The following is a 16,886-nucleotide window of genomic DNA, read 5'->3' on the forward strand; positions in this document are numbered from 1 at the left end:
ATTTTTTTTTAATTATGCTCAGCCATATAAATAGATAGATAGATATGATTTATTAAGGTTCTTTAAAAATGAAACACCCAATAAAAATATATTCACTAAAAAATGATAACGAAAGTAAAAAAAAAAAAATTTTTTTGATGAACCCCGTATCTAGGTAATAAATTCTGATATATTTATTTCGCTATAATTAAATATAAATGTATGTATTTTATTAGGAGTTAATTAGTAGGTATCTAATAATAGGCATGTATGATGTATCACTGAATATATCGTGTTCAAATATTTGAACAACAAAATTGTAGTAATTATAAATTATAATCATGGAAAACTAATATAGGACTAAGCATCCCAAAATACTTGAATTTAAAAAAAGCCCGTTAATTATAAATATATCGTAATAATATTCATTTTTAAGTTTTAAATTTAAAAATGGTGGGTAAGTGGATTTCGCTCTGCTGTACAATAGGTTACAAGTGGGTCACTGTAAGGAATGGTGTTAAATTTGAATTCAATGATAATATATATCATTGTATAAGAAAAACGATTCTTAGCGAAAACGGTCAGTAAGCCTATGATATTACTAAGTATATTTGATGATATTATTATGAATAAAGTAATTTATATATAGCCTATTTACGTGAGCCTTGTTTTAAATTTTCAATCCTTAACTATAAAAGTTGAGCATTTTATACATTTTAACTACAAAATTATTATTAAATTTGAAATTTAATACATTTTGTCAAAATTTGAACTTTAAATGCTCATAAAAAAAATTGTGCCTATGTATTTTTAATATTTTTCAACTGCTATTAGAACGATATATCAGGAGCCTTATATTAAATATTCACGCTTTTTTACCCAACAAATAACATTTTATTAATATTTATAGAAAAAAAAACTAAAAAAATTGAAAACTGACAATGTCCATTAACAGCTTAAAAAGAATCAAATTATTTTCAAAATTTTATTGTGTATAGACAATGCTAATATAAACATTCAGTGGAATTTTCAAGTGCCTACAGTCATACGTTTTTTAATTACAACAAAATAAGAAAATCGTTACATGAGAAATCGAGTGAATATCAAATGTTATAAAAATATGAATTTCAAACCCTCATAAAAATTTAATTTGACTCTCTTGTAGACATTTTTTTTTTTGATAAAGGTAGACAAACTTATGGATAATCTTGTATTACATTTTAAAATCTTAGATTTATTTAGAAAAAGTTTTATGGATTCTCCACTCAAAATAATTTGCTAACTTTCGTGATTTTTCTGTATTTTGTCAAGATTTGAACTTTAAATGCTTATCAATAAAAACTGTGACTAAGGATTTTTAATATTTTTCAAATATCATTGTAACAATATAGTAGGAACCTTGTATTATATTTTCAAGCTTTTTACCCAACAAATAAAGTTTTATTGACATCCATAGAAAATATACTAATAAAATTGGAAACTGAAAATGTTCCTAAACAGTTCAAAACAAATCAAAATATTTTTTTAATTTTATCGTGTATAGAAAATGCAAGTATAAACAATCAGTGAAAATTGCATGTATATACGTTAATTTGTTTTAGAGTTACACCAAAAACCAAAATCGATTTTCTCAAAAACAGATTTTGCGAAAAAATTCCCGTTTTTTCTTAATTTTTCTTTTGTTTTTCACGGCGCTTTTGAAAACTACTGGAAAAAAGTGTATAATATTTAGGAACGCTAATTGAATATAATCTATATTCTGCTTATATATAACAATCATTATTTTAGTTTCTACATAGAATTTGATTTAAATTATATCAATATTTAATAAAAATTGAAACTGGTTATAAATCACATGACTTAACATCAAATCTTCTGATTGAAAAAATAATTTGATCTATTTTACAATATCCATAGCAATAACGGAAATATATAACTAATAAAATATTTAATGGATTAAAATACCAAATTCATTACCTTGTATATCTGCGATATAGCAACAACAATATAAGTTTAAGTACTGACCTATAAACACAAGTAAATAAAACGAAGGGGCAGTGCGCTGTGCGCCGCTTTAACTGTCAAAAATGACATCCTAAGCGGCTCACATAATCACCATTAAAAAGAATATTATTTCAACTGTTGGAGCTTCTCCAAATATTATATTACAACAAAGTTCTTTATAAATTAAAAAATGTTATAATGGTTTTTTGTCCAAAATAGCGTATCAACAAGTAGGTATTAAAGCATTTTAATAGCTCGTGCGTAGAATGTATATTGCTTATTTTAACTTAACATGTTCATGACATGCTAATTCTGACATTTTTAATAAATTAAAATTAAAATAAAACTACAAACCTAAACTATTGCATAAACTTAAATACTGCAGTTATAGAGATTAGCGTTTTTAATTTCAATATATTTTGCTACACATTTTCTAATTCATTTAATAATATAGGGTATACCTATACACAAATTAAAAACAAAATTTTGACTTAATATATTGTTTGTTCATTTTGAATTTTAAAAACATATAATTCAAATTTCTGCTTTTTGAGTTCCATGTTTCTGTGCTAATAAAATCCTTATTACCGATTCCGATCAGGAAAAAGTAGTATAAAGTAGCATTTTAGAATTTTAGTTAGAGCATCTACCGTAAACAATTGGATATTTGTAAACCTTGAATATTGTGCTATTACGGTTGGCCAATATGGAATCGACTATTTTTGGTCAAGCTACGTTAATGGCAGGATGTATGGTTTTATTTTAAAGCCTGCGTAAATAGTTTGTAATGAAAATTGTAGTCGAATCTTATCTCACACTCGACTGTTGAAAACGTAAAAGCTTGTCATAAGTAATTTTTACTTTGTCCGGTGCGGTCAAAAGAAAACGAGTAGGTAAATGAATATTGTTTGGACAACAAAGTTGTATCGATCAAAATATATTATTTATTTTACTCATATTATGCGACAAGTTTGTACTAGGTACGTTAGTACACGAAAATCAATAATTCATCGATGTGCGTTTTTAAATCATTTACAACTTTCAAATCGTTCATCTGTGTATCGCAATAATTACGTTATATTGTTTTTTAAGTACGTGTACATTATATTGTTGCTTGTAAGCAAATTTGGTAGCACAGAAGACCTTTGCGTTATTGATAATCTTAAAATCAACATCATTAGATTTAGATTTAGACGATATGTTATACAAACACGATTGGAGAGTTCTTAATAAACTAATTTCGCAGGGTTTTTAAATAATATGATACATTTATTGTTATAGTTACCGAAGCATACCACCTAAAATTAAATAATTGTTTGGTTTTATTATGCATTCTGTTCTTTAAGTTATCGAAACAATTCCTTTATTTTATCCTAATTTAAAAAATGATTTATATGTTGACCTAATGGCACCATGACCAAGGTACCTATGAATTTACCAAAAACTCCAATTAGGTACCTATTATTTTAGTATACAATGTTATAATACTATTGTTTTTACACTATTTTATTTGACCACAATTCCAGCGTTAATATCGTGATTTTAAAACACATTGTAATCTACAAGATTTAAATTAATTTTTAATAATTCAGGGTTTTACTTTTATTTGTCTTATGTTAATTATTTTATTTTAATTTAACTTTAAAGTTAATACAAGTAATAGGTTGTTACACGTACAACTTAATAATTACGACTGAAAAGTTAAAATTTGACGGTTTATTAATTACATTATTTTATATATTATAAGTATACAATAATTAATAACGAAATTAAAATTTATCTTTTCATTTTTATTATTCTTTATTCCTAATAAGCAAACTGTCCGTGGCATCTGTGGTCATTAGACGTACCATTACATTGTAAATATAATTTATAAATTACATAATTTTTTAATTAATGATAATAAATAATAACAGATAGTAAATAACCAATACAATTTTCAATTTATTTATAAGGTGACTTTCTGATAGGAACTGGATGAGCTTGGAGATGTTGATGGGTTCAGGGTTGAGTATTTTATCTAGGGGATCGAATATTTGGAATTGTCTTCTTATGTTTTACTGTAATGAAGACCCAGCTCAACATGAACAAATAGGGGGGGGGGGGGGGGTCTTCTTTCTTCATTAAAAGTGAGTGAGTGAGGTGGCTGTGTCCTATCCTAAGACGGTTGATGGAAGTCTCGTGTTTTTTGTGGTGTTGTCAGGAAAGGGAAAGGTTGAGCAGATTTTTTATTTTTTTTTAGCTTGGTGAATAGTTCATTCTATTCCATTTCACACTGCTGTAATGTACCATCTTAAATTACTCTTTTTAAATCGTTGTAGGAGAATATAGGGGAGATGAGAGAATCTGGGGATGAATGAACTAGTTTGGCGACTGTATCTGCTTGTTTGTTGCCATCTATATTGCAGTGGGCAGGGATCCAAGTATATGTTATATTTTTGCCAGATTTTTGTGCTATGATATAAGTGTTTTGAATTTTCCTGACGATGTCAGAAGGGGTGTAATAATTTTGAAGGATGATAAAGGTAGAGAAGGAGTTTCTAAATATTGTGATATTGTTATCATATACTTTGGAATTGATGAACTTAATAGCTTTAAGAATTGCCAAAGCTTCTGCGGTGTAAATTGAACATTTGTTTTAGAGTTTCCATTGAAATGTGGTTTCTTCGCATATGAGGGCCATCGTATACGCGATATTATGCCATATGATAACACGCACTTCGATGAGGGAGACATCCGTATATATACGAGTTTGTGGATGAGCAAGTGAACAATTTTCTTTGAATAAATTTCTGTTCAATATAGGGGCAAGTTGAATTCTCGGGGAATCAATGTAGCTCAAGATTAATATTAATGTACTAAATTATGTGAGCAAAAGAAGATTTCAAATTAAATTATGTTTTTAAGATCGTATTTTATATATTATGTATTATGTACTATGTATTTTATATATTATGTATTGTTGAAAATATATTTTGAGTTATGTATTAGGCCTTGAGGGGGATCTTGAAATTCTTGCTGCTAATTTGGACGTTTCCTCTTCTCGTGGTACGGCAATGGAAGGAATTCCTGCAATATTTAAGATACTTTCGATGGGGCTGGAACAAAAGGCACTGATAGAGAATAGAATTCCCGTATTGCGAATTGGCTCTAATATTTTTTAATGGAGTAGGATTGGCTGTTGAAAATATTGGTTCACCGTAATCAAGTTTTGAGAGTATAAAAACCGTGTGTATTTTGAGAAAGGTTTGAGATTGGACATGAGGTGTGAGCGAGAGTCTTAATAATGTTGAGCCTTGAAGAAGTAAAGTTCTTTAAATTTAGGATGTACCGTATCCATGAAGCTTGTCAAAAATAACACCTAGTATTTTAACTTTAGGATGGTTTTCAATAACATGGTTTCCGATGTTAATATGAATTTTATCTCTAGTTTTTTTTTGTTTATAACTATAAGACAAGTTTTTTTTAGGGAAAAGCAGAAGCCGGATGTTATCGACCAAGGCATGAGTTTGTTCGTGGAATCTTGTAGTATATGTTGAATAGAATTCATGTTTCTATTGCGACAGAGAATAGTGAAGTCACAGGGGGTGTTTAGGAGTTGTATTTCTTCAGAAATATCGTCGATAACGATCAGAAATATAGTTACGGAAATGGTAGAACCTTGTGGAGCTCCATTTTCTTAGAAAAAAGTGTCGGAGAATGAGTTGGGTGTTTTTACTTAAAAGGTGCGATGCTTGAGCAAGTTCATCATTACTATACGTATCTGTATTGCATATAGATACATTTTATTAGTTTTATACAGTTAACCGGTTAGATATAGGCACTGCAACCAAATTCGTAGTATCCTGGTAAAATATGTAGATATATTTTGGATGAACGTTGACTAAATAACAGAACAAAGGCTGTGATTCAGCTGAAAACCAATTAGGCGTTTGACACTTGAACGGCTTTATGCAACAGACAGACCATATTTTGTAATTTGATACATGACTTTGATAGGTCAAAACAATTTCTACGTACTATAAATAATAATCAAATTGTGGGAAACGGTAATAGGATATCCATTTTAAATACTCGGGACAGAATTACATACCTATATAGCACGCCTAATGATTTTAATATTACAGCAGTTGACATTGTTCTAAGCTTAAAAAACCTTTAATAATTTTTTAGAACCGGATGCAAGAGAGTTTAAAGCTTTTTGATTCAATCTGCAACAATAAATGGTTCACCGACACGTCCATCATATTGTTCCTGAACAAAAAGGACTTGTTTGAAGAGAAAATCAAGAAATCGCCGCTCACAATATGTTTCCCGGAATACGCAGGTACCTACGTTTAAACTATGTAAATTAGTATTATAATTGTATCTTAGTTATCCAGCACAATCAATACAATTTTTAAATCGCAATATTAATAACACCAATCATCGATGATTGTTAACAGTTAAGTATCAATAAAAAAAAAATTTCCATTACGATCTTTCGATACGATCAGCATATTTATCAATTTTTTTTCCTGGTCAATTATACAAATATACATTAACATCGGCTTCAGTGAATTCGAAAAATATTGTTATACTATTTTCAAACCGACTATGCGTGTGCTGCAAATTTTATACAGAGCGTTCATCTGTCAAAATACCGAGGCGTATATGAGCACTACCTCGAGAATGCATAAAAATCCATTTTCCTGCTGCGTTTTCAATATTTAATTTTACGTTTTTAACTTTTATAAGCGTGATATGTGATAGAGAACACGTAGACTACGATATTATTCGTTTATATTTAAAAATGACTTGAATATTATTAAAAGTTACAGTGAACGATTATCTTCTACCAAAATTGTGTTTTAAATTTATATTCAATCTATGCAGAAAATGTAATAAAATAAACAAATGTAATTTATACCAAATAATAAGCTCCGTCTTGTAATATAAAAATTAAACTGTAAAATTGTAAAAAATTGTAATTTCAAATCGAGAATACATTAACTATCAAAGACAGTTTACGTTTTAAAATTGCCTTTGCCTCCTCTTACTGACCCGCGGCGCATCCTGCATCCTGCCTGGCCGGCGGCCGCCACCGCCCGACAAAATGTCTGCGGGTGTGACCTAATATTATTATAATATCGTTATAACCAGGGCTCGGAACTTTATGCATTTGCATCTTTCTCAGGAAGCTGCATATTTCAAATCTGATTCGATACAAATTCGTTTCATGAACCATACAGTTGAAATACAACAATTTATGTTGCATATTTTTGCATATTTTACTAAATTTATATGATTATGCATATTTAAAGATTTTGAGTATATAAATGCATTTTATGGTAAAAATGTATAAGAAATCTACAACAAATAAGTTTTTGATAGTTGAATATTGTAAATTAAATAATTTAAAAATAAATAGCTGCCGCACACGGTTTCCTAGTCAATATTTTGAATTATACTATACCGAGTAATAGTTGAAATATTGTGTAAATGTTTATAAATATTATAAATTTTAATCGTCTTATTTAATTAAAATGTTTTCAAGAATAAAATATTTATTTTTACCAATAGCTGTCACTATTGCCGTCGGCGACGCTCGCCCGTATGGTTTATAGTGTTTTTACTAGGAAATAAGAATTGGCCTTTAATGACCGTAATGACCGGCCAGGTTTACAGATTCAGTATTATCAAAAGAAAAATATAAATAAAATATTTATGATTCAAAAATAATTTTTTTTTTTCTATAATTATGCTTTTAAATACATTTTTTTTAAAATAATAAATGCATATTATACCGCATATTTTGGTTTTTTTTAGTGCATACGTATGCACATATTTCATTGTTTTTTAGCGCATAAAGTTCCTAGCCCTGGTTATAACCTTCTTATCGCCAAATGTATTGATTGCAATTTTCCGTCTGGTCCTGCAGGTGCCCAAGAGTACGGAGAAGCCGCCGCCTATATCCAGGCGCAGTTCGAGGCAAAGAACAAATCGACCACCAAAGAGATCTACTGTCACATGACGTGTGCGACGGATACCAACAACATACAGTTTGTGTTCGACGCAGTCACAGACGTCATCATCGCCAACAACCTAAGAGGATGCGGACTGTATTAGATCACACTGCGGCGCCGTACAAGCAGTTTACACGCGTTAAAGGTCCGTCAACCGGTTATTATGGCGGCCATTGTTACCGCGTTAACTATTTCGATTTTATCTTACTTACCTAATATCGCTGCTTGGCGACGTATCCATCGCATCCGATCTAATCCGAAAACCTAAAGCTTCTTGGCCACCGCGGTCCTCGAGTATTATCACCACGACACCTTGCAATATACATTATTATTGGAGCCAGTCGTTTAATTGTTATCTGCTCAGATCGTCGAGCAATAATTTGTCTCGAACGTGCAAACACACAATTATAAAGAGAACTTTTTATTTTTTAAATTTAAGAAACCAACCCCAAAAACGTACCGAGTATAAAATTATGTGTCTTTATATGGACAGTACACGTATGAATTCCATTATTAAAACCTTCAATCATACATTCGCGATAAAATATTGCTTTATTGTAATTATTATCAAATATAGTACCTGTGACTGTAGACTGTACTCTCTGTTTGATTCATACATTTCTTTCAAAATACACTGTCTGAATCGATCATAGATGAACATTTATTAGATATTTCCCTAGTATTCCTCCAAATGCGATACTCGGTTGTCCGTGTAACTAATGTTATTTGTAGTCATCTTCTGTTATCTACTGAACAACAGGTCAATACTTCTAAAATATTATTATTTTTCTATAGCAATTTTTAAAGACCATTGTTTATACATTTTATAACCAAATTATTTATAGATAAATTTAACTTTCATAATTATTTCTAGTCTTATATTAAAATTATTAAAATAAAAGAGTGAACAAATAATAATTTTTATGTCAGTAAAACATACTTAATAGAGTTAACTGAAATAATGATATTTAAGTTAGTACATTAAATAAATTTAAAAACTAAAAATAAAAGAATAAATATTGTAGGCATTTGATATATTGCTTTGTAGTGTATATCAAATTCATTTTTTAAGTAACTCAACGTTATTTAATAAAAACAATTAATTAATACAACCAATTTGTTTTCAATCAATACAAATTAGTTTTTAAATATTAAAATTTTTTTATTCATTATTCAGGTACCTATTTATATTTTTAAATTAAGTCATGAAATGGTTTTAATTTTAAATCGAGTTATATTATATTATAAATTCATAAATCTATAATAATTATTACTTGTTTATATAAACTATCACTGAGTCAATTTTATTATATATATATAATATAATATACTAATTAATAATAAATTAAACATTATTTTAGTTGTTCCAATTAGCATACGTTAACAATTTTTATGTTTACAGGTTTGATTTTAAGTACATGAAATTCAATGCACACATTTCCAAAATGGCCAGTTTCGGTGTTCATGTTAATTTAAGGCGATGCATCGTACAATATGAAAATACACATACGCACACATATTACCTAAAAAAAATGTACCATAAACGTGTTACCTATCCTTTTTATTTTATTTTAAGTTTTGAACCAATTTTAAAATTAGCTTAAAAATATATTCGGATATTATATTTAAAAAAGAATAGGTATAATGTTATATAAAGTTTTCATTTCAATAATTTTATAAAATAAACAATATTAAATATTATCTATATATTATAATTTTTTTTTATCAGAACAAATTTGTATCAATTGAGAAAATGGGTATAAAAAAATCATGTATATGATAAACCAATTCATATGCTTAATATTGCACAGTAGTTTACTTAACAATTTTAACAATTTTAAATTCAAATAAGTATATACTTAAATAATATACGTGAGGACCAAACGTAAACAAATTAAATTTTGACTAACGAACAAAATCAGACTTGATAAAAAAATTCTTAAAACAATTTGCGCACAATTTTCTACTGTCAATACATTAATCAAATATTATAATCAAACCAGCATATCGTTAAACCGCTATGACTCATGAGTATTTAATGAAAATTCTTCAGTGCCTATTATTATTTAATTATAATAATTCAAAAATAAATTAAAATTGTTGTAAAAATTTAATTAAATAGACATAATATTCTAGCATTGAAATTCTATTACATTATATAGACAAATTTTGTTTTCTGTGTAAATATGAAAAAAAAAAGCGTAGAATAGATTTGTTTAGCTTTTAATCACTTAAATTTAATTATATACGAAACTTAATTTAGGACAGTAAATGTGAATACAAAATTTACACATTATAATTATTATTACTATAACTAATTGTACTACGGCACAGTGATTTTTATTCAATGTTTTATTCAAACCAATTTTTTTTAAATTGTTTACATTAAAAATAATTAAGAATAAAAAAATTAAATTAAAATACATTGTTATTAAGGCTTGACAGAAACAATTAAACATGAAGCCCACTTTTTATGTAAGTGTAAATACAAATTTTTGGAGTTTAACAAAAAATAAAATAAAAAAAATCCATGAGTATAATCACTTTTTCCCATTTTGTACAAATCTTGTTTCCTCTCCCTAAAAACAAATAGAGCGAGGAACTAATGATCATATTATATTGTTTCACATTGAAGTTGTTGGTTCTTTTGAGTGCAAAATTACATAAAATTATGTTTAGGTATTTATTTACCCATTTTTGTTTTTATGTATTTATGTTTTTTATTTATTTTTTTTTTAGTATTATATTATAGGTTTATTTTGTACAAATGTTTAAAAAGAAAATCCTTGTAAACAAATTCTGTTCTAGTCATAGACATTTATATTTACAAAATTATTACTAAATATTATAAAATAATAATAATAATTACTACTTATATTAATAATAATAAAATTGTCTCCGTACAAGGTTGGACATCGTTATCTTTATAATTTATTATAATGTGTTTGATTGAATTATTATTAAAAAAAAAAAAAAAAAACAAAATTAGTTTTGACTAAATCATTGCGTTCATATTTCCATTATAAATATCTAGTATAATAGGTAGTTACAAATTAAATGTTATAGGTTTATGCTATACTACTATTATACAAAGCCATAAAGATTTTTTGAATTTATTGTTAAGTATATAATATCTGGGCACCATAATGGTAGCTCGACTAGTTGCAACCATGGTCTACATTTTGTAAATAATATATCTATATTAATTATATATAGTTAAGGGTTTGAAACAATTTAAGTTTAACGGCACTTATGATGTTTGTCTGAAATTGCATTACGATTTGAATAGCTTTGTTGAATGGTTTAATTCGATAGGTGTATCTTAAAAGTTTACTAAATGTAAGGACTAAGGTTAGGTATGTTAATATGTTATACTTAAGAGCAGTATTTCCCAACTTATTTTACTCTCGGAATCTTTGCAGGAACTCAAACATTTTGCGGAACCGACAAATTTTTTTCCATAATCCTAGTAGGTACCTAACTCATAAAAAAGTGAGTGCCGTCTATATAAAAAAAATAAACAACAGCAAGGATGGTTTTTATAGTTTTATTTTGTTAATAAGTAATAATTATTACAATTTTACTAATGTACCTAAATATTATCAGAGCTTAGGATTTAATATCCATCTCATTATCTCAAAGATGGATTTAATGAGAAGATTGGAATCTTTCCATAGTTTTCTTCATCACTGTTTTTATTTCTGGAGTTATTCCTAAAAGTTCGATTCGTAAGTCCGGAGCAACATTCAGTTGATTTCGGAGCTTATTTTCCGTTTTTGTGTACGTTGAAAAGCCATTTTTTTGCACAAGTAGGAAGTTATAAATGGCAATAAAATGGTGACAGGCGGCAGTCTTTACTGATCATTTTTTGTAATCACTTTCCATGGCAATCTAGAAAATTTAGAGTATGGTGATCTTTAATTTATAAATATACAATATCTGGTTTTGATATTGTGGACTACAATGAAATATAAGTACACCTAACCTAACCTAACCTATAATATTGACCTTTAACAACAGTCTGGAAACTTGGCATTACATTCAATTGGTTAGTTGTTGACTGTAGAGCTTTGAAGGTTTTTATTGTTATGAGATTGGCAAAGAATTTTAAACGAAGAGAAAACGATTATAATAAATTCTCCTATTTCACTCTCACTAATTATTACCTTCAAAGTTTCGCAGGTTGAGACCCGTTCCCAAATATAGGTACTCTTCTAAACTCATGTATGCAAGTAATGCAACAGTGCAACACAAATACCTATCTACAAACCTATAAGACGATTGATGACTAATGTTATGTGTGGACCCTTCGTTTTCCGCATAAATGTTTGTGTTATATAATCTATACTTAATATTATAAATACATTAATACGCATTATTAAATATTTATATATCTAAGTACCTACATAAATTGTACATAATAAATTAATAGGTAGGTGTATATTTACGATATAGCTCCAAGTTCCAACTTAAGTATGGACCTACCTACCTACTTGGTATAGTGTGAATAATGATGTGTAGGTTCTTTGTATGTGCACACTATGTATAGTACCTATCCCTTAGATCTTACACATTTAAGATTAAAATTCTAATACCTATTTATAATTTATATATACTTAGACTCTATATATTAAGGTATATTTCAATAACTTTGGATTTTGGAAAACGTCTTTTATTTATCTAATTTTTTTTTAATAAAAGTCACCTTCATCAATTTCGAACTATCGCCCTACCTCTATAAGATATCTATCATTATTCATTCAGAATCTTTTTTTCTTATTTAATTTTGTATAAACATTAAATGTTTGCTCTTTGTAGGTACCTTGCAAAAAAATCGATTCTTTATACCTATGGTTTAATCCCTGAACGACCGGCTTGTAGTAATATTTGTTCTTAATAATAAATATAATTCTCCACTTCATTGAAGCAAATGCACTAAGCTAACATAATCTATAAATACTGACTTCTCGGAGGCTTTTGACCAATATATCATTTTATAATTCTTTTTCAAAAATAAATTATAATCATTTGGATACTCCGGGTCCCTACTTGTAATTTGTTCCTGTCATTTCTTTCTGTAGTGCGTTTACAAATTGTTAAATCTAAGTACTTACTCAATTTCATTTTTCTCCGGGCGTGCGTTCCTAGAGGTGACCATTTGTCATTTCAAATTTTTTCTTTATATATTTCCAATGTTATTAGGTACGAATTTTATAATATTATTCTCTTTGTTGATGACAGGATCTTTTCTTTTTACACATAAAAATGATTAAGAATAAAATTATCTATAATTTGGGCTTTATTAAGCACACTTGTGGTTTATTCGTGGATCCTTTAAAAACCCTCTATTGTTCGTTCTAACTTAGAATAGATTTATAGATACTGCCCTCTCATCAGGACCAGATGATCTGGTTAAATAATACATCAGAACAAAACAAGTTCTATAATGCTAGAATCTGGTCAAAAACATTTTTCACGTTTTATTTCTTTCAAGTTTAATATTTATAGTCCATATGCCGGATAGGCCCCCTCCCCAAATGGTTATTATAATAATGTTTTAAATGTCTTTAATCTTTTATTCTTCCACTGCTTAATGAACGTAGCTAATATGCTTTTGCTCTCAAAATGTCTTCATACCTGCATTGTTATTAGGTTACAATAATTATTGTCCTGTATGTAATAAATAACTATAAAATATAATATAATATATGTATATAAATGGTGGTGACTAGAGGATAATATTATCTATATAACTAAATAATATTATATACATGGACGTATGATATTTTAATAATACAATTAGGACATTAGGTATATAGGAAGTATTAAGTAACCTACCTAGAGCTATTGATTAGAGGTTTGCTAAATATGAAATAAGGAATACTGTTTTGTGTTTGTACCTATAAACTGCCATTTAACTAATAAAAAAGTTACCTTTTAATGGTCTGAACACTGAAAACTAAATTTATAAAATTATTAATTAAAATATAAGAAAGTTAAATTTTATATTCTATAATTTGAGGTGTTGTAGAAGTCTCGGTAATTTTTTTATCATCGTCATCAGTCTCCAATATTGAACAGGTAGGTACAAATTTAAAGTTATTAAATATTTTATATTAATATTCATTGATATTACCTATATTACAATATTACAATGGCCATTACTTTAAAAGTATACAACGTAAAAACAATAGTAATTTTTATTCAATGATACCGAACAATTTTAAAAGTAAATCGTATGATTTATTACCTAGTTATTCGTATTAAATACGCTATGCCACTACATTAGTATATACACAGTACATTCAAACATTCATACACAGTACATTCATAACATTAAATAATAAATGGGTACCTAGGTAGGTATGTAAAACAAATATAATAAGTTTATATAATATCTTTAAAAGCTTGTGTTGTTGAGAATTATTACCTGTTCCTACATTAGGTAGGTATACATTTACAAACCTACTGGCTACTAATTACTATACGCATACTGCATTGGTACTGATTTCATCATAGTAAATCTTCAAAGCTATGAGATAAACATTGACATTTGAGATGTTCATATACTTTATAGCGTGGGTAGAATACTTACATTTATGTAGATAGATACACAACTTTTGTAATACTATACGAATCATGTAGGTATTTCAATTACACCTGAAGCTACAGTATACAAGCTTTGTAAGAGATGGTAACTCAAACAAATTGCATTTCATTAAATAATAAATTAAAATTTTTAGTTAGCTAGTCATTGCGAGCTTTCGTGTAGGTAGGTTACATACAATTTGTTTTTATTTCAAAATAACAGTTTTGTATGAAGGTAATAATTACCTACTAATTAGTATGCACTTATTTATTTTTAAATGATATGTATGTTTATTTTATGTTAAGATATAGGTAAATACATTAATTTGTACTTCACTATTTTTGTATATTTACTTTTTAGTGGTGTTTTCTTGCAACTATCATGAAGTAAATTGGGAATAGTGTTAACTATACATCATCTATATGACTATATGTATAGTTCTATCGGAAAATATTACACCACATTACTACTCTACCTTTTTACGAAGCTGGGCAAGTTAGTTTTTTTTTCAACCAATTAAAGTTAAGAGAAGTCACACTCGCATGTGTTGTCTCCGTCTTACAAATGTATAACATAGCAAAGACTGTTTTACGCGGGACAATTTTACTCCCTCAGTATTTATAGTAGAAATACAACAATTCCACAATGCATAGGGAAGAACTTTATCTGTGTTATAGTGTTTTTATTATTTGGATAACATAAATAAATTTAAAATTATTAGTTTTAGAACATTGGGGTTTTTTGGTTTTTTAAATTTAATTATTAAAAATTATTGGTTAGTGCTTTCAAATAAAAAAAATGAAAACATAACGACACAGATAAAGTTCTTCCCAATGCGTTGTGGAATTATTTTAATTCTACTATAAATACAGAGGGAGTAAAGTTGTCTCGCGCAAAACAGTTTTTGCTATGCTGTCGAATGGGAATTTTTGAGCAAAATTAGTTTTTGACAAAATCAGTTACACGAAAATTTCACTGCAAGTTTATATTCTCATTATATATACACCATACAATTTTTAATATATTTTGACTCTTTTTGAGCTGTTTACGGACATAGTCAGTTTTAAATTTTATTAGTTTTTTTTTTCTATAATTGTCAATAAAATTTTATTTGTATGGTAAAAACTAAAAAACGTTGGCACAATTTTTTTTATAAGCATTTTATGTTCAAATTTTGACAAAACTTATCAAATTTAAAATTTAAAAATTATTTTGTAGTTAAAAATTAAGAAAAAGTTCAACTTTTATAGCTAAGGATTGAAAATTTAAAACAAAGTTCCACGTAAATAAGTTATTTTGTAACCATAAAATTAAATAAAGGTGGATAAGTGGATGTCGCTCTGCTGTACAGTAGGTTACAAGTGGGTCACTGCAATGGATGGTGTTAAATTTGAATTCAATGATATAATATCATTGTATAAGAAAAACGATTCTGAGCGAAAACGGCCAGTCAGCCTATGATATTACCAAGTATATTTGATGATATTATTGTGAATAAAGTAATTTATATATAACCTATTTACGTGGAGCCTTGTTTTAAATTTTCAATCCTTAGCCATAAAAGTTAAACATTTTATACATTTATAATTACAAAATAATTAATAAATTATAAATTTGATAAATGTTGTCAACATTTGAACTTTAAATGCTTATAAAAAAAACTGTGCCTATGTATTTTTAATATTTTTCAACTACTACTAGAATGATATATCAGGATCCTTATATTAAATTTTCACGCTTTTTTACCCAACAAATAAAATTTTATTGATATTTATTGAAAAAAAAAACTAAAAAAATTGAAAAATGACAATGTCCGTAAACAGCTCAAAATAAGTCAAAATAATTTCATCCCAAAATACTTGAATTTAAAAAAGCCCGTTAATTATAAATATATCGTAATAATATTCATTTTTAAGTTTTAAATTTAAAAATGGTGGGTAAGTGGATTTCGCTCTGCTGTACAATAGGTTACAAGTGGGTCACTGTAAGGAATGGTGTTAAATTTGAATTCAATGATAATATATATATCATTGTATAAGAAAAACGATTCTTAGCGAAAACGGTCAGTAAGTCTATGATATTACTAAGTATATTTGATGATATTATTGTGAATAAAGTAATTTATATAATAAAACCTATTTACGTGGAGCCTTGTTTTAAATTTTCAATCCTTAGCTATAAAAGTTGAGCATTTTATACATTTTAACTACAAAATAATTATTAAATTTGAAATTTAATACATTTTGTCAAAATTTGAACTTTAAATGCTCATAAAAAAAATTGTGCCTATGTATTTTTTTATTTTTCAA

General features: G+C 27.5%; 1 protein-coding gene across 3 annotated transcripts in view; it reads left to right on the plus strand.

The window, feature by feature from the left end:
• LOC132942448 (guanine nucleotide-binding protein G(o) subunit alpha) overlaps nt 1-10,901 on the plus strand; it is a 32,615-nt gene extending 21,714 nt beyond the window's left edge. For all 3 annotated transcript variants that reach the window (XM_061010841.1, XM_061010842.1, XM_061010843.1), the window contains exons 7-9: nt 6,157-6,310; nt 7,904-8,133; nt 9,391-10,901. In XM_061010841.1, the coding sequence (XP_060866824.1) occupies nt 6,157-6,310; nt 7,904-8,091 (342 nt within the window). In that variant the 3' untranslated portion in view covers nt 8,092-8,133; nt 9,391-10,901. The remainder of the gene's footprint in view (nt 1-6,156; nt 6,311-7,903; nt 8,134-9,390) is intronic.
• The last annotated feature ends 5,985 nt before the right edge of the window (nt 10,902-16,886 follow it).

This window comes from Metopolophium dirhodum, chromosome 4, assembly GCF_019925205.1.
Source record: "Metopolophium dirhodum isolate CAU chromosome 4, ASM1992520v1, whole genome shotgun sequence".
Classification (NCBI taxonomy): domain Eukaryota; kingdom Metazoa; phylum Arthropoda; class Insecta; order Hemiptera; family Aphididae; genus Metopolophium; species Metopolophium dirhodum.